Genomic DNA, 19693 nt, shown 5'->3' on the forward strand with positions numbered 1-19693 from the left:
CCATAGGGTAACAACTACCATGCCTCACTTCTTAACCCCTTCTTGACAATGGAAGATTTTCTGTACCCTTCGTGACTATGGCTGTTTTAGCATTTCTGCAGTGCTCGTGTTTAGCTGTAATTTTCTTTCTCATTTAATGTACCCACACAAGTTATATTTTGTTTTGGTTTTTTTCAGGACAATAAGGGCTTTCTTTAGATGTTATTTTGATTGCATCATATAATTTACTATTAAAAAAGTATAAAATATGGTAAAAAATTTAGAAAAGGACTTTTTCTGACTCTTACTTGAAAATTGTTTTACTCATCTATGAAAGCTAATAAAAAAAAAACCTGCTAAAAAAAGTCTACTGTTTGTCCTGAGTTTAGAAATACCAAATGTTTTTATGGGTTTTTTTCAAGTTACAGAGCAAGAATTACAATTAGCTTTTTGATATTTCAAAACCATTTTTCCAAATCTGGTAATTCTGCCCCCATGTCCTATTTGGGACATATTTGAAGCCGATCAGTTCAATTTACCCAATCAAACCATATATTTTAAAAACTAGACACCCCAGGGTACGTCAAATACTGGTATTTAACACTTTCCATGCACTAATTTTACCACTAGCCTTTGTCAAAATTAGCGGTGGTATTTTTTGTTTCTTATTTTACACACATACTTCATTTACCACTTCTGGTATAAGTCACCGTCAAACAACACCCCAATATGTGTTCAGCAACATCTTTGAGTACAGTTATACAACCCATGCATGGGTTTGTCAATTTATTTGGGAGGTAAAAGGAAACCTGTGAGAGGTGTGCATTTTTTTTGGAATTTGGACATCTGGTCAGTCTATGCCCATGTCTTATATTTGGGACATCTCTGAACCTGGCCAATTCGATTTACCTCATCAAATCATAAATTTTTTTAAACTAGACAGCCCATGGGCATTTAACATGCCAGTATTTTAACTTTTTCCATGCAAGAATATTTGTGACGATATAAGGCAAATTTTAGGGGTTCTTAAAAATAAACTATTGTCTTAGAAAGCTGGACTCCATTGACTTGCCCAGAGTTCTCAGTTCAGAAAGACCCAAAAATATTTTTTGAAAGGACATCGCCATCTTGCGAGAGACAAAATCTCTGGCAGTGGCGCTTGTGACCTCTCTCCGGAGCGGTAAAAATGCGTTCTGGGGTGGGTTTTCGGTGTCGCTCAATGTCTCGCTTTCGAAGCATTTCGTTGACACCGTTTAAGCTTAGGAGGCACTGTCACCATACAATATATGGGGGATGTTGATGTCTGGGGGAGGGGCCACACAGCTCCCCTGCTGCCGATCTAGGTGTTGCCAAATGCCTCGGTGTCAAGGCATTACAGCAACACCATTTGGGTGAAGAAACCAGTCGTAGCATGCTTTCTACACCCGTTTAAAGTCATGACGTGGCAGGCATGTCAATTGGCGACAATGGGATGTTGTTCTGACGTGCCTGTCACATCAATTGTCTTAAAGGGGTTAAACAAAATGTCTTCATCAGGAAAGTTTGGTAGTGGTGGGGTATTTATTGCTGTTTCAGTGCTGAGCCATGCATTTAGCTGGAACCTGCGTTGGCTCATCTGTACTTAAAGCACTGTGTGTTATACATTTTAAATATGTGTGTGATAAGCATAACACTAGTGTGAATCCAGACAAGACCAAGACTAGATGGGCCAAATGGTTCTTTTCTGCCGTCAAATTCTGTTTCTCTTTTTATCTTCTAATTTAGGGTTGTGCCATAGTTGGGTTTGGTCAATACAGTATACAGATGGAGGACAAATTATAATGCTGATTACATTAAGATAACAATTGCTTGTTGTAAATGGTAATCTGTTTGAATACTATGATGGAGTGCAGAAGTCCTTAGTTATTCTGTATTTATCTATGTGGTGTACTGATATGTACCGTTTTGGAATTATTGGAATGTATCTATAAACATTACTGGCTTTTAAAAAAAAACAAAAAAAAACACCAGTATCATACAATCTGAAATTCTCTACATGCTGAAAGATCTCAGTGTTCTTGTAAGTACGTTAAAGAGGAACAGTCACCACCCCAATGTATACAGGTTTTAATTACACGTATATATTGCCTACTCTGAACGGTAAACGGGTACAATGGTTTAATGTATAGGAATATAAAATCTTTAATTTTGGATAAGTGATGTGCTGTAAACCCTTTATAACTGATGACAAAACAGGTGCATTGCAAAAAGCTGGTCCTATAGGAGAACCGGTGTACTTAATGAGTTAAAATCAGTGCTGCGGAGCTGATTGCATCCAGGATTGTGGTGAGGGTTGTCTGATAATAGACATGTCTTGCCTCTTCTCCACGATAAAGAACAGTAGAAAACAAGGAGAAAAAAGTTTTTTAAAAAAATGAACGGAAAAAAGTACAACACATCCATACCCTTTCAAGTAGAATTATTTTAAAAAAATGATATAAAAAAACCTAAGGGAACATGGCTAAACATAAATCGGGGTTAAGTTCTGCTCTTTGGCAGAAATACTAAGCAATGTTTTTTTCAATTTTAATGCCATTTTTTCTAATATTTTATTTCTCTTATTGTATGTATAAAGATGATTTTAAATGAAAGCCATGCTTCACTTGGGAAAAATGTCATGTATGTGGGTACACTAAAGTAGAAAGTACCCCTTACAAATAAAATCTCAGGATGAAGATGTTTCAGATAAGTCGGTACAGAGATGGTCTACATCTATGAGAAACCGTTATGAATACTAAGCTACCCACACATTATCAAATAATTGTATAAACTTAATATTTTCTCAGCTTTTATCATTTAAAAAAAAATAAATTTAAATAGGTGAAGAAGACTCATTCACTAAAAGAAGAGTTGTGATGTCAACTATTTGAGCCCCAATGAGCTTCTGCTGCTTGAGCCCCAATGAGCTTCTGCTGCTTGAGCCCCAATGAGCTTCTGCTGCTTGAGCCCCAATGAGCTTCTGCTGCTTGAGCCCCAATGAGCTTCTACTGCTTGAGCCCCAATGAGCTTCTACTGCTTGAGCCCCATTGAGCTTCTGTTGCTTGAACCTCAATGAGCTTCTGCTGCTCGAACCTCAATGAGCTTCTGCTGCTCAAACCTCAATGAGCTTCTGCTTCTTAAACCTCAATGAGCTTCTGCTGCTTGAGCCCCAATGAGCTTCTGCTGCTTGAGCCCCAATGAGCTTCTGCTGCTCGAACCTCAATGAGCTTTTGCTTCTTGAACCTCAATTAGCTTCTGCTGCTTGAGCCCCAATGAGCTTCTGCTGCTCGAACCTCAATGAGCCTCTGCTGCTTGAACCTCCATGAGCTTCTGCTGCTTGAACCTCCATGAGCTTCTGCTGCCTGAACCTCCATGAGCTTCTGCTGTTTGAACCTCCATGAGCTTCTGCTGCTTGAGCCTCCATGAGCTTCTGCTGCTTGAACCTCCATGAGCTTCTGCTGCTTGAACCTCCATGAGCTTCTGCTGCTTGAACCTCCATGAGCTTCTGCTGCTTGAACCTCCATGAGCTTCTGCTATTTGAATCGCCATGAGCTTCTGCTGCTTGAGCCCCAATGAGCTTCTGCTGCTGAACCTCAATGAGCCCCAAGAACCTTCTGCTCCTTGAATCTCAATGAGTCCCAATGAGCTTCTGCTGCTTTAACCTCAATTAGTCCAAATTAACTTCTGCTAGTCTAATCAGTGAGATCATTGTGCCTTTATGATGAATAGTGAATTAATGCCCATGTCTATTCACTATAAGGAGAGCTAAAACCAATGAATAAAAATGAGCGTTAGTAGTTCTATATCAGTATTGAACTTGTTCGTGAAAACCTGCTGTTATTCAAAAAGCAAAAAACTGGGGCTTGCGCATGAAGTTATGTGTGGGCAGTTTAGGTAAACAAATGCACACGGCAAGATTCAGCACTTAGCAGAAGGGCACTGAAGATATTGCAAAGTAGTTCACAGTTATTGCTGGTATCATCAGAAAAGCCTAACTAGAGGAGACATTTGCTGGAACACAGTCTGTGATAGTCAAACACATTGGCAGCATGGAGAATGAATCAAGCGTTCCAAATATAGAATTCAAATTTAAATACAGAAGGCAAAACAGATGGTCAAAAAGTGATTATTTCAAGGAAGACCGCCATCTAACTGACTCTCAGGTATTACGAAAATATAAAGGTGGGAGTTCAGTAAAGTGTGTCTTAACCCCTTAAGGACCGGGCTGTTTTTTTTAAAATGTTGTGCTCTTTGCGCCCGAGGCTATTTTAACACTTCTGCTGCGTTTGTGTTTAGCTTTGAAATTTTCTTCTTCCTCATTTAGTGAACCCACACAAATTATATACTTTTTTCAGGACAAGAAGGGCTTTTCTTAAAATACCATTATTTTGATCGTGTCATTTAGTTTACTATAAAAAAAATACGGTGAAAAACTTTCTGGATTTTATTTGAAACATCTTCAAAAGAAAAATCTACAAAAGCCGTACAACACCCCAACATATCCTGTACAGTGATACCCCCATACATATGTTTGGGTAATTGTTTTATTTTATTTTACATTTTTTGGACTTTTTTTTTTTTTACATAGTGACATCCTTAGGGTCTTTTTATTACATTTACATTTTTTTTACTATTTGACATTTTTTATGGGGTCCCTGCAACTTTTTTTTAGTGTTTGCGAATTCCCCAATATCGCACCATTTCAGCAACAATGTTTTCTTTGTTTCATTTTTCCATTGTTAAAGAATGCATTTTCGGAGCTTAGCAACCTATCAGCAACTAAGTTTGTGCGGGCTAAACAGTCCCTAAAAAAACTGTAAACAGGGTAAAACTTGATGTGATTAACAATTATTTGTGAAAAGGCTGTATTGAACAGTACCATGAACGATGCTTCGAATTGCTGCATTTAGTCATAAAATGATTCGACACATTTCAGCAATGTTAGTGGAACAACGCCTTTAAAAGGGAACTCCCACCACTCTTCCCATTTTTGTGTAATAAAGCATTATTTATGAAAGTAATACATACTTCATCGTTTAGTTTAACTTATTTGAAATCTTTAACTTACCTGGATGTTTAACATCACTACTCACCTGTCCATGCTCCTCTGGTACTCTCCAGCCTCTTGTCATAGCAGTGTAATTACAGAGGCTGCACACAGCATCCGAAGCCTCATAAGAAAGCAACAAATTAGTCAAATGGCTGTAAAGTTTGGTCTTATTTTAAGCGATATGTGGCTTCATGCAAGGGAATCAAGACAACGTCAGATGCCAGCGCTCTGTTTGGTCCATGGTCTGGCTGGGAGAAGCAGGCACATTTGGGTAAGTTTTCCAACACATTTCACCTAACACTAGCTAGCACACAACATAGGGTACCCAGCTGACTACAGTCCTTAACCATAAAAAACATGAGCATTACCATTTACATCAATTATTATTGTGGAGCATTCATGTAAAAAATAAGGTGATTTTGGTAAAATTTGATTTAAATATCGTTTTGAAAAGCCAATATATTGGATAGTCTCCAAGTGGCTATGGGAAAAGCCATGCATAGCGTTGCTTCTGCCATTTACCTACACTAGGACCTTCAGGCTTCAACAGGGGTTCAAGGTTGATGACGCACACATGGTGTTTTGACAATAAGGTGTGTCAGATGGGTGCAGGGACAATTCACAGAAGACTGTCCTGGCCACAAACTGAACTGTAGAACTGGATGAGCTGATGCGGACACCTCACTGTGCATGGCTCATCAATCCAGGAGAACGTGTGCCAAGGCCGAGCCTCCATCAGTATTAGGCATGGGTTCTGCCCTACCTATACTACCGCTGACTTGCCTACCTCCAAAGAAAATAGTTATTGTGTTGGCATGGCTTCCTGGCATTGGCACCCTATACTCTCAATGACCTGTTCCTTGCATAGGGCCAATATTTTCAATGGGTGCCCATATGTCCTGACATCATCATAGGAGCCTCTACCGAATAAAGAGTTGTGGTGCCCCCAATCCTATACAGGGACCCTACCAGAACCTCATACATTATTTTGAAATGTCTCCTAACCTGTTATTCCAGTAAATTATAAAAAGAAACAAGCATTGTAATATAAAATAATATCTTTTTATCGGACTCAAGTCTAAAGCAATACTTTCGAATACTCTCGAAAGCTTGTCCTGAAAAAAGAGTCCAGTTAGGTATTATTTTATATTGCAATACTCATTTCTTTTTTTTTATATATATATATGTCTGTGTGTATATATATGTATATATATATATTTCCCATTGTCTCTTCAATTAAAAGAGAAGATTATATGGAGTCTGGTTCTTTTAAGTCGTATGTAAAGCACTGCCTGCATTATAGCTTATTATTAATATTATTAATTTTATTTATTAATTGTTACATTAGCCAACCCAAGGTGTTGGTTTTCAGAACACAGTCCCATCATCAGTCGTAGTTCCTATCGTTACGTTCACGTGCAGCTCGCACCACTGGCATAATATTCCGGATTCCGGTATAGCTCCCTCTCCCTTTGCTGTAATGTATAGATTACCATCCCTGCTTCATTCACGGCTTCAACTTCACTTCCACCGCCAACCATTCCATCCAGTGGTTCCCTTGCTGTGACGTCATTGTCACGATCAACGCCCACCTCAAGACTCCCATTCTAGGAGAAGGTAGCTCCGCCCACTAGGTCGTGACGCTGCGCGATCGGAGCGCTGCCATTGGCTACTGGCCGTTCCCGGGCCTCTGTGTGTGTAGCTGCGGAGAGCGGAAGCGGCGCTGTGTATTGTCTGCGGGAGGAAGAGGAGGGGGTAACCGGGGGTCAGGTCCGCGGACTGTGCCTGTGCTGTCCTGTCCGTGTTTAATGCACGGCGCAGAGCGTCTTATACCCTCCCGGTACACATGACGCTGCCCATTCTGTTAGAGGGTCTCTGTAGCCTTTTTACAGGACCCCTCTCTTTTTAAAATATTGTTTTTAAATGATTTTAAATTAATTTATTAACGTCGAAGGCGCCTGAGGGACCGAGCTTACTAGATAATACGTAAACCATTCATCAAAGACTGTGCCTACGGATAGGCCTCATCCCCGGTGTGTCGTACAACCTGAGGCCGCGGGCCCTTTTCCAAGAGACGAGAGAAAACGACGAGGAAGGAAAGACCCCTGTATCTGTGTTGTGTGTGTTCGCATCTTGGAGGAGGAGAGCCGCACATCTGGGGGAGGAGCTCGACTGCACAATAGGAGCCGGAGCCCTATTCTTTTATTTCTCTGCTTCATTTATTAATACGCATTTTTACTGCATTTCTCTGGGAGGAGGACCGAAAAGATGTCTAAATCTGCCGGAGGAGGAGGAGGAGGAGGAGCAGCTGGAGGGGGAAGCGGGGGGCTCACCTGGGTGGTAAGTCATGGATACCTAGCCTGGTTAAGTATGATGAGAAATAAGCTATTATGAGGTAAAGCCCGGGGATGCCCCCTAGCGGCAGGGCTTTCATTGGAGACTCTGCTTTCTAGCAGTTGAGACATGGAGGCCTCGTCATTGGGACCATGAGTTATGTGAGGGTGCTGCTTCCAGGTCAGCTCAGTAAAAGGGCATCTGTTTCTCTGTGTCATGGGATGCCTGGTGGGCACTTTGTGGTTCATCTTCTTGGATCTTGGTCCTCAGCTAGCTAATGATCTGGTGGTGTTGCTTTTTTGTGTGGTGGGAAACACTGCTGTGTTTCTTTGTGTTGTGTGAGAGCTTTAATGCAGTTTGCCCCCCACTGTGCCGGAGTATATGTCGCGTCAATGCCTAAACATGATGCTGTAACGCTAGATGTTAACACAGTGAGGGGTCTAAACATAATGCTGTATGGGTAGAGGTTAAGGCAGTCGAGGGGTCTAAACATAATGCTGTAGGGGTAGATTTGAACACGTGAGGGACCTAAATATGCATGTGATGGTATATAGATGTTCAGGATCTAAGAGGAGACCAGGGACTATTTAAGGTTTGATTGAGTCTTTAACGCACTAGATGGGCCGAAGGGTTCTTACCTGCAGTCAAGTTCTATGTATCTGTTTCAGGTCTTCTGTGCCACCACTTGTCCTCTACTGCGCTTTCCAGTCTACGTTCAGAACAATGAGGAGCACCCTTCGGGTTTGAGGCCTTACTTCATGCCTCTTGTTTAGGTTTTTAAGTGAGATATAAGCCAAATATATGCACCCATTGTGCTAGCTGTCCAGTTAGGATGCAAAGAAACACCATTATCACCATTGGATATAAATAACTCATTGGTTGATGTTCAAGGTTAATAGATATACAAAGTTCTTATGTGGGAGGAACAGGGGTCTTGTGAGAGCCTCGCGTCCAGTTTTAAATTGGACATCTATCGCAGGCCTCTGTATTATGCTTATCATGATTATATTGGCCCCAGTGCCAAAGTTTCATCTTGACTTCTTCACTCCTCATCATGTAAAACTCTCTTCAAAGGAGGCTTCAACGTATTTATGAAACAATCTGACCCAATAAGACCTCTCTTGGTGTTTTGTAATGTATGTTTAATGCAAAGAGATTATTCATTGATAACAATTAACTTTTTTTAGGGATAAACCCTTTGGTTTATGTTCCTTGTTATAGGAAGTTTGTGTGGCAGCCTGGACTCATGAGGACCCAACTACTTTATTGTCGCAGCATTGTCCAGGTAGAATACGGAATGAGGTCTGTAATGCGGAAAGGGTTTGAGAACTAGGAGCCCCATAGCTTCTGCTCCTCTCCTAACCAATGAGCTTGAGGCCAATCAGATTGTGCAGTTTATGTAAAATTTACGATTTATTTCCAAATTACTGTATAGTTGGTGGGCATGCATTAATTCAACTGGATAGTGTAGTGTCTTGTGATCGTTTCTTTTCAGATCCATCTGTTTTTCAACAATTTAAAGGCACAGCGGGGTTATGTCGGAAAAGGGGTTCTGATGCAAAGTTTGACAAATGGTCTTATCACCATAGCAACCAGTAGAAGGATGTTGCTGATTGGAGCTGTGGCGATCATGTTGATGTGATGTCTTTGTGGTTGGCCTGTTGGAACCTTTGTCACACGGGCTGTGCGGCCATACACCTCATTCACGCAAACTGTTTGAAGATGAATAAAACCAACCAGCTCCTTATCCTGTGTATTATGGCTAATATCGCTGCGTAATATGTAAATAATAAAGTGTGACTTTATCACAGTGCACATGAGTCGTTAGCTTGCCTTTGCTCCCCGTTACGCTTCCCCCTTCGCTCCCGTTACGCTTCCCCCTTCGCTCCCGTTACGCTTCCCCCTTCGCTCCCGTTACGCTTCCCCCTTCGCTCCCGTTACGCTTCCCCCTTCGCTCCCGTTACGCTTCCCCCTTCGCTCCCGTTACGCTTCCCCCTTCGCTCCCGTTACGCTTCCCCCTTCGCTCCCGTTACGCTTCCCCCTTCGCTCCCGTTACGCTTCCCCCTTCCCCTTCGCTCCCGTTACGCTTCCCCCTTCCCCTTCGCTCCCGTTACGCTTCCCCCTTCCCCTTCGCTCCCGTTACGCTTCCCCCTTCCCCTTCGCTCCCGTTACGCTTCCCCCTTCCCCTTCGTTACGCTTCCCCGTCCCTCATTACTGGTCGTTTATGTCCGAGGTCCACATACCGTGTGTGTAAAACTGCAAATGTCTTCTCCCTCTAATAAGAGATGTTCTTTCATTGTTACTTCTCTCCGACACTCGCTACTTGTTCTGTATGCTGGCACGTCTTTTTCCTCCTCCTTAACGTTGTATAAATTAACAGCCTCGTTTAGTTTCTGCTCTCTGCCGGCAAGCTTTTTGAAGTAGGTTATTTATGAAGCTAATTTGTTGAAATTCAGCTTGTCTCCAGCAATTTGTTATGAAAATAGGCAGTTTATTAAACCCGGACGATACCTGAAGATGTCGGTAACGCGTCTTTAATACCAGTCGGTGTCCACAGACTCTTTCTTGTGGATTTGGGAATGTTTTAAGTGCATCGATAGACAACCGGGCGACCGAGCTACACTAGGAGCAAAACGTAATTTATGTATTGTTTTCAAGCTTGTATCTGCACACAAGACGTCTATGAAGTACATTAGTCACTAGCGTGTTTCACACGTTTCACCAGCACCAACAGTGTGCACGGCCAAGCAACCCTACGCACAACTTTCCCGATATGTAACAGGAGATCATTTCTACTTAAAGGCGATCTGCCGCTTTCCCAAATCTCCTTCGCTTTTCCAATTCAGCATCCGTTCCAATGAATCAATATGAGAATGTTTACGAACTAAAAAAGTGATCCTATGTTATGATGGAAGCATCTATAACTTCTTAATCCAGTGGCGTCTGTATATATGTATGCTTTACGGTAGGTGGATGATATTAACGTAAACCTGCCATCAAACCAGGTTTCGAAATGTATCGAAATAAAAGGCCGTTTTTGCACAAGGAGAATGAACACGTGACTCGTTGCGAGTTCCACATATTTTAATTTCCCTTGGATTGTAGCTAGCCCTTTGTTTTTGATGATCGTTTACATAATATTGTTGAAGCTTACACTATTGTGCGCGTTGTCTGCTTTTATGCTGCACCTAGTGGGGGCGTTCTGTGTCCTCATAACCGTTAACGTTGTTAGCAGTGCCAGTCCGGCTCCTCAAGCTGTCTGGAAGCCAACCTTGCGTTGCCTGACATATATGAGCTGAGCTATTGCATAAGGAGCGTCCATATGGATGTGATTAAGGGCCAGAATGAGGCATTTGAGCCGGCTCGGCGATCTGAGTTTGATCCTTGCCACTTTGCCCAGCTGTGTTCTATATTGTACCATAAGCACTCTGTTACTGTGGCCACTTTGTATAAACAGTACCAAGTGTATCCATAGTCATAAAACATGACGTTTGTGGCATGCAGCTGGTAATGAGAGCTGGCCTGGAGCAGAATCTTGTAGTGCTCCAGAATCCTGTTCTACTTAAAGTACAATTATATTTTTGATTTATGTCTAAGTGGGAATGTATATGGTTTTTGTTTAAGATGTTCTCTTTTTCCCGCTCAGACCCTGTTTGATCAGAACAATGCCGCCAAAAAAGCAGAAGAAGCTGAAAGCAATAATAAGAACGACTCCAAAAAAATGTCCGTAGAAAGAGTTTACCAGAAGAAGACGCAGCTGGAACATATACTGCTCCGACCGGACACATACATTGGGTCTGTGGAGCCGGTAACGCAGGTAAATGCTGTCCCATTTTTATTTTGAAAGCCTGGCCGTGGCTCGATTAAACGCGTGCAGTTTTGCCCTGTATTTGCTTGGTTATAAAACGACCCCCAAACTTTGGATCTTAATGGAAGAAAAAAAGAAAATGCCTAAATATAAACAACTGTATTGGGGAAGAAAATCAAAACCACTGGTTTTTGCTTTCATTGCTCTCACGCTCTCATTCACACACCCTCATTCACACGCCCTCACAAAGTCTCCATGCTTTTTCCGCTGGCTGCTTCCATGTGGCCCGGCTCCTTTTCTGAAGCTCCGCTTCTTCTCTTGCCTCTTGTTCTTCTATCTTCTTTCTTCATCCACTTTGCCCCACAATCGGCTCGATTATGCATGTACTACTGAGAAAGGACAGAGCCTCCGTGCCTGTATTGTGTGCTGTGGCTTCACCTTTTTTGCGGAAGTACTGCAAGAGGCCAGAAGTTTGCAGACAGACTCGCAGAGAAAGAGAAACGTTTCTGCGCCTCTCCACAAACCCCTCTGCAATATTCTGGCTTCTTGGAGTACTTCCACAAAAAAAGACACTACAGGGACAGCCTCTCCCCAATTCTCCGGTCGGGGCAGAGTGTGTGCGCGGAGGCTCCGACCCTTTACGAAAGTACCTGTATAACGGGGCGGATACCCGAGAAAAGCAGGTGAACAAAGAAGACGACAGATAAAACAAGAGGAGGTAAGAGAAGAAGCGGAACTGCGGAAAAGTAAAGGAGTTCAGTCACCAGGTTCATGTGTGAGGAACATCCCGCTAGTACAGTATATGTGATCGAGTTACACCAAGTGACACCGTACTCATACACAGTGATCCCTTTAAAGGTTCTGACGCTTTTAAATGACCGACACTCATACAGTAAGATGTAGAGTCTCATGAGCGTTAAAACCTTGGAGGTCATTTCTTCATGAACCCCTCAGGTCCCAATAGCTTGTACGATTTTGTGTTTTTCTCTATGTATGTTACCCAACCAAACGGTAACGCAATCATCTTCTGAGACCGCTACGTCAATATCCTTTCTGTAGGTGACCCATTAAGTGAGAGATTTTCGTTCGTATAAAGTGGTCTTTAAGGTTTGTGTATGAGTTGCAAACAGCTTTTGTTTTCTCTTGATAGTATGAGCGTTATTGACACACATGTTTATTCCCCTTGTTTAGACAATGTGGGTTTACGATGAAGATATTGGAATTAATTGTCGCGATATTACTTACGTGCCAGGATTATACAAGATATTTGATGAAATTCTTGGTGAGTATATTTTTTTAAATTATTATTTTGATTGGAATGGGGCCAGCTGTAGAGATACTGGTGTTTACATTTGTCATTCAAATACAAAATACTGTATTTTCACATTAAGGTGATTGGGGGGAAAAAGACAAATTTGGTTATAACACAACACAGTCAGCTTGATGTGGGGTTATATGTGGCTATATTGCATTGTATTGTATATGTGGCTGCTATTATATTTTCTCTGTTTTTAGTTTATTGATGTAATTAATGTATACATTACTATATTTTTGTTGGTTATAGTTATGATATTATTGGGACTGTAATGGTTTCCATTTCTATGCGTATTCACATTGACTCACAGTCTTGTCCATGTTCAAGAAATTACTCTGGTGCTGGCATTGTCGCTTGCTAGTATGTTTTGTTTCCTGTTTAAGTCAAATCCCTTTCCCCTGTTAAAATGGTTATACAAACCATATCCCGTCCCAACAACGTGTATTCTTATGCTTCGTGACTGGCGGCACAGTTCTCCGTGAGAACCTTTTTTTGAACAGAGGAATCGGAGCGGCTACCCATCTTGTAGGGTTTTATAGAACCTGCGAGCAGAATTGCCATGTGTAGTGAATACCAGACTTCTACTGCCCTTACTCTTCACTTTCCCTCCTTTCATTGGTAAATACTTAAAAAAGAAATATCCTAAAGTATTGTTCACCAACGCTTTCAAGCAAATAGTGTCTTGGAATTCAAACAGTATGTTGTGCAGCTGGACTCGACGGAGTACATTTTAGTGTATAATGTTACATTTAGCGAGACGTGGAATCTGTATACAGTGCTTACAGGTTATTCTGGTGTTTTATAAATGACTCTATAAGGCTAGGTTTCCACTTGGGTTTTTGTCCTGCGTTTTTTTTCTTGATGAAAACGCCAAGAAAACCGCCACTGCATTTTCCTGCGTTTTGGCGTTTTTTTCTGGAGTTTTTTCTGGCGTTTTAGCCTTTCTGTGGAAATTGCTTTTTTTGACCTTAGGCAGTTTTTCCAGCCTTTACAAGTTAGAAGTTTCACCCAGCTAAAAGGGATTCGGATAAATGGCAAGTATCTGCCCCCTCCTGATGCCATTTACTTGGTAGAGTTCTACTTAAACGCCCCGGCGGACCCTTTTATCTCTTTTCTGTGGTTTGTAAGGCATGCTTTATTCCGGATGTCTGCTCCTCTAGGAAGATTGGCCCCAAATGATGGTGCAAATTGTTTGCTGTTGCTTTTGGCAGGCAGAATCCCGTTGGTTTGTTTTTAATGGCATGTTTGTTCCAAATGGTGTAGAATTCAATATGAAACTTTGTTTTGTGTGAAACTGTTTGTTTCCAGCCTATTTCTCGTAGGACACACAGATACTGGGTCCATCCTCTGCATTGGAACTGTGGAAAAAACGCCATAAAAAACGCCAAGGCAATAAACCCACATGGCTTTTTCATGGCGTTTTTTCTCTCCCATAGACTTCTATTGGAGAAAAACGCCAAGATTTCCTTGCAAAAAAACGCCAGAGTGTCAACATGCTGTGATTTTGAAAAACTGCCACAGAGCCCAAAAAAGCAGAAAAACGCCAAAGAGGACTGAAAAAACGCCAAACAAAAAAACGCCAAGTGGATATGGCATTCTGCGATTTCCTATTGAAGAACAGCTAACATCTGGCTGCAACGTTTTTTCACTAAAAAAACGCCAGGTGGCGCTATTGGTGTTTTTATGGGCGTTTTTAGCAAAAAAAACCCAAGTGGAAACCTAGCCTAATAACTGCTTTTCCAGGCATATGCTCCAGTTAATAGGTAGGTGTTCACTATAGATGTAAGTCTGTCTCTATCACCTACACTAGGTAGGTGTTCATTGTTAAAAATAAATCAAACTGCCGGTGTGTTAACTTTGTAACAATAAATATTTTACCATTATGACTAGTATTTTTATTATCATGTTTTGTGGGGGGTTTTTTATTGCTTCTGTCCGTTACTATTCTAGGTTCTTTTCTTGCCTCTAAACTTTTTTTGTTTGTACTTTTACAGTCAATGCTGCTGACAATAAACAGAGAGACAAAAATATGAGCTGCATTAAAATTTCTATTGATCCGTAAGTAAATGTCTGTTTTCTTCTTGTGGTTGTGCATTATGCTCGATATGCATACCCCTTGCGGTTTCGCTATGTAATAAAATGTGGAGCTTTCGTAAAGCCAAGCAAATACAGGTCTCACGGGCAGATCATTCTGCCATATAATTGTTTTTGGTCCAGACATTGTGTGCAGTACCCATTAACGTGGAGGTTTCTATATTCTTCTCAGGCTTGCCATTAAGGAACATTCCAGCCACTACATGCACTTATAAGTGCCTATATGTAGGGCTCTTTGTGTTAGTACACTGTAGCCAAGCTGTAGATCTGTCACTTTATCCAAATATTGCATAGAGAAGCTCAATCCTCCGCATAAGACCTTGCAATGGTGTTTACAGATGAAAAAGCAATAAATATTTTAGGTACCTAGCTTTTTATATATACAGGGTGAGAGAAGCCATCATAACTTCCTTCTCTCAGCTTCTGCACGATAATAATAGTTTCCTTTCCGCCAGTTAAACTATTGATTGGTTCAGACAGCCTTTGTAGTGGTGGAAGAGAATGGAGGAATAACTTTAGGGCAGATTATGAATAGATATGCTAGTTTTGCTATTTTTTGCTTCTCTTCTTCCTTTAGGTAATCCTTAACTTTTATACCAACCATGTCAATAGCAATGTCACTGATTTAAATCCAAAAGTACAAACTATAGGCATTTTTGACAGGTTACATTTTTGACGGTGACCTTATACTGCTTAAGGGTTGGGCAGTCTATAACGTGTAATTCAGATAATGCTTTTTAGAATGGTGGCGCCATTTATTAGTAAAATGTTCTGTCATTTACTACGATACTAATCCTGCAAATACTTTGTGTAGCGAGTCAAATATAATCAGCATATGGAACAATGGCAAAGGGATTCCAGTGGTGGAACACAAGGTGGAGAAGATGTATGTCCCAGCATTAATTTTTGGACAGCTCTTAACTTCCAGCAACTATGATGATGATGAGAAGAAAGTTACAGGTAAGGCGTGCTAGATTTAAGTGCTGTATACATTCTCTAACTTTGCTTTATGGTGTTTGCTTAACAAATTGTACATTGAAACATTGAACTTAACATCTCTTTGATTTGCATTATGGAAGGCCAGCCCCAGTGAGGTTATCCTGCTAGGAGAGCTAAGTGCGCTATGCATAACGAAATACACTGTATGACCAAAAGCATGCGGACACCCATCCTCATTATTGAGTTTAGGTGTTTCAGCCACACCTAACAGATGTATAGAATTAAGCACAGAGGCAGCCATCCCCATAGACAAACCAAAGCAATAGAATGGGTCATACTGAAGAGCTCAGTGACTTTTCAACCTGACATTGCCATAAGATGCCACCTTTGCCACAAGTCACTCTCTACCCTTTGTGGTAAAGTGTATGGGAGAGTGGTTGATGGGATGTATATCTCACCTGGTTTCCTCAGCCAGGCACGGTAGCAAACCCAGGAGCCCTCAGGTGAGGCTTCCTAAGCTCATTACTGGGGAGGAAGCCTTAAAAGAGAGGGCTGTTGGGTTTGAAGGGGAGAGGAGAAACTGAGTGAAGGAACAGCTACAGCCAGCGCTGCAGCCCACCAGGTATGAAGCTTTACCTATGGAAAACCTGTTACTTTGCTTTGTGCCAGACCTTAGGCTTGTAGAAAGGTATCCGGATGTTTAGTTAGAGCCGGACAGGCTTAGAGTTTGTTTTGTTTACAAGGTGCTCTGTGCCTACAGCATCCAAATAAACACGCTTTACGTTTGAAACCTGTGTAAATACTGTCATTGCCGCCCCATGCGTGAGCTGTTCCCTACACCTTCTAGATCTGCCCCGGCCCACTGTAAGTGCCATTATTGTGAAGTGGAAGAATCTAGGAGTAAAAAGAACAACTCGGCCGCAAAGCAGTAGACCACGCACACTCACAGAACAGGGCCGCTGAGCTCTAAAGTGTGTAAAGTGTGCTTGTCCTCTGTAGCATCATTCTCTAGAGAGTTCCAAGCTCTGTGCCTCGGCAGCTTCATGGAATGGCCTGACAAGCTGAAGATCCCTTTGCACGTTGCCAAGTGTCAGCCGTAGTAGTGGAAACGTGTTTTCTGGAGCGATGAATCATGCTTCATTATCTGGAGGGATAAATCTGTGTATGCTAAATGCCAGGAGAACGCTACCTACCGAAATGCAATGCCTAGGGCAAAGTTTGGTGGAGGAGAGATATTGGTCTGGGGCTGTGTTTCAGGGTTAGGCCCGTTTAATTCCGGTGAAGGGCAAAACGAATGCTAAAGCATGCAAAGACTTTCTAGAGAATAGTATGCTTTTAGCTTTGTGGGAACAGTTTGGAAAATGCCATTTACTGTTCCAGCATGACTGTACCCCTGTATAAAAAGCTATGTCTATAAACACATGGTTTGACAAGTTTGATGTCAAGGAACTTGAGCGCCCCACACAGAGGCCTGACCTCAACCCAACTGAGCACTTTAGGGATGAATTGGAACGCCGGTTGAGAACCAGGCCTTCTAGTCCAACATCAGTACCTGATTTTACAAATGTTCTTTTGGCTGAATGGTCACAAATTCCAACTGACTCTATAGTAATGCCCATGGTTTTGGAATGGGATATCCAACAAGCTCATGTAGGTGTGATGGCCAGTTGTCCAAATACTTTTGGTCATAGAGTGTAAGTTGCATTAAGCCACAAATCATGAGCTGATGTCAGTAAACCGTATATCGGATGCAAAAGTTCCAGGCTTGTTGAAATGTAAATTTCGCTTCACAATATTGTGTACATAAACACTAATTACTGTTTTCATCTTACAGGTGGTCGTAATGGTTACGGTGCTAAGCTTTGCAATATATTTAGTACCAAATTCACAGTTGAAACTGCATGCAAAGAATACAAACACAGCTTTAAACAGGTAGGTTTGGTTATGTTGCTAAACCGCATTCCAAAACACATGATTTGTTCAATGATAAATATCTTATACCGTATTCTTTCCAAATGGAAAAGGCTTCATGTATATTATTTCACCAAATGTGAAAAATATAAAAAAAACAGGACACCTGAACGCAACTGTCACGAACGCACTCTACTCCAAGCGTGCGCGTGACTTGGTTCTGGTGGTAAAAGGGTTAAAATTCACTATCTGTCTGTCCCTAGACCGAAAATAGTGATAAAAATACAAATATCCACCCTTAATACCACCCGCAATTAACTATAATGATATAACAAATATCAAAATAACGCTGCCACCACCAAGACAATTTAGAAATGGGGTGCCTTGGTACCCCAAACGAATCAGACTAAAAAAACCCACACAATATATTTTAACACAAAAATTATGTGATTTAAAATTACCAATAAAACGGTCTCTTCAGGTAACGTAAGTCTTTACCAGACAAAGGCAGAACTTAATAAAGGAATATTTATTATGAATAAAAAAATCACAGTGCATACAAAAAAGATGATAAACAGATTTACACGAACAGATAAAAATAAAAAGGAGAAAATTACAGAAAACCTAACTACTCACTGAATGGTCAAGTAACAGTTTTTCTGTCCGTAGGGCTCCGGCAAGGAAAGATGGCGACTTACTCAAAATTAGATCTTGGCCCCTAGTAAGCACACTGACCAATCTTCTTTCACTTGCTTTATACTCTTTCCCAGTTCATCTCGAGTTTCCAAGCCGGCCCAGAGGTGGTATAAGCAGAGGGAAGGTGTACCATAAGTGACCTCCCCCTTGAGTAGTGGAAACATATCCGTCAAAATAACTTATTTTCATTTTATCGTCCCTCCTGTGCTCGCCACAGCAATAATTCGTGCATTTATGAATTTCCTGTAAATTGTGAAGTCCATAGATATGTCACACTTGCTACATATGACTGACCATCATAGACTTCACAATTCCTTCCAAACCGTTTACGTTGCGCTGTCATGTTTGTACTCTTTTTGTAGGCTGCGCTTTCCCCGTTCTAGGTATGCACACAAGGAGGTATGATAATGAATATATGAGTTATTATTGATATGTGTTGGATATGACCTGGATATGAGATGGTTTTCCTGACTGCTAGTGGTCACTTAGCATATCAAAGAATCCAGTATTATGAGGGGGAAACAGGCATATGGTCGTCTACATTTGAACCTAGACAAAACGGCATCTCCACTGCAGGACCTAACACCCTGTAGAAGGCCCCGGTTGGAGTCCGAGCTTCAAAGGACACATTTATCTCACAAGACCTTTTGGCACCACATGACTGTACAATCAAATTAACCCCTCTCATACTGAAATTGGCCATTCCATCTCTACCAAGTAGCAAGTCCATTTATGCACTACACAAGTTGGTGTGACACAACCTTCTGGAATCACCATTGCCGTGTATCCACAAGCCAGCAATCGCGTAGTTAAATGATGAGGAGCACAGCGAGAATGAACAAATTAAATGAAAAATCTTGCCTTTTTGGTCTCTTTCCACGACTTACAGATAATTTTATTTTTAAGGAAATAGAAGGGACTGCTAAGACTTCTTCTCCGTGTCTATTAGATGCTGGTAACTTCCCACACTGTAGAGACTCACTTTATCATTCAGTGTAACTTCCAGACCAACATTTTATCCTTTTTTTTTTTTTTTTGGAATAGATAGGCAAAGGAGCAACTGATATTGTTTTTCTTTTTTCCAAAGCAATTATTATCTGATGATATTTGGCAGCGTTTCACGACATGGACTCGCATTTATATACTGACTGTGAGAGTATTTTTACGTTGCTTAACACTTCCTTTTAAGCTTGTGATTAAGTGCAGTTTATTTTCCTCCAATCTGTACAATTTAATTTCTTTTAATACATATTCTAATTCAGGTTTTAATTGGAAGCTTATTAGTTGTGATTTTGTTCTATTAGAAGTACAGCTCTATTTGATGGCGCTATATAAAACAATAGATAATAAGTGCATGGTGTCAAACATGTTGTTTATCCATATTTTATTTATACATCGGGGCAACACTGACTGATGACCCCCCCTAGTGGTTTTCGCTCGAAAGTGATCAACTAATATGTTTGTGGGATGTAAAATTATTTTCTTTAAACCAATCAGATTTTCAAAATGCTGCTTTTTCTCTTGTGTTGTATCCACCTGCGGGCAGCAC

At 41.2% G+C, this 19693-nt stretch overlaps 1 protein-coding gene across 1 annotated transcript in view; it reads left to right on the plus strand.

Annotated features, from left to right (window-relative positions):
* The first annotated feature begins 7315 nt into the window (after positions 1-7315).
* The window catches only part of LOC149300766 (DNA topoisomerase 2-beta-like), a 34314-nt gene continuing 21936 nt past the window's right edge, over positions 7316-19693 (plus strand). The window contains 6 exon segments of the mRNA XM_089484795.1: positions 7316-7387; positions 11028-11198; positions 12381-12471; positions 14499-14562; positions 15413-15558; positions 17372-17469. Coding sequence (XP_089340921.1) covers positions 7316-7387; positions 11028-11198; positions 12381-12471; positions 14499-14562; positions 15413-15558; positions 17372-17469 — 642 coding nt within the window.

This window comes from Sceloporus occidentalis, unplaced genomic scaffold (genome assembly GCF_023333645.1).
Source record: "Sceloporus occidentalis isolate IW3139 unplaced genomic scaffold, rSceOcc1.0.p SCAF_23, whole genome shotgun sequence".
Taxonomy (NCBI): Eukaryota; Metazoa; Chordata; class Lepidosauria; order Squamata; family Phrynosomatidae; genus Sceloporus; species Sceloporus occidentalis.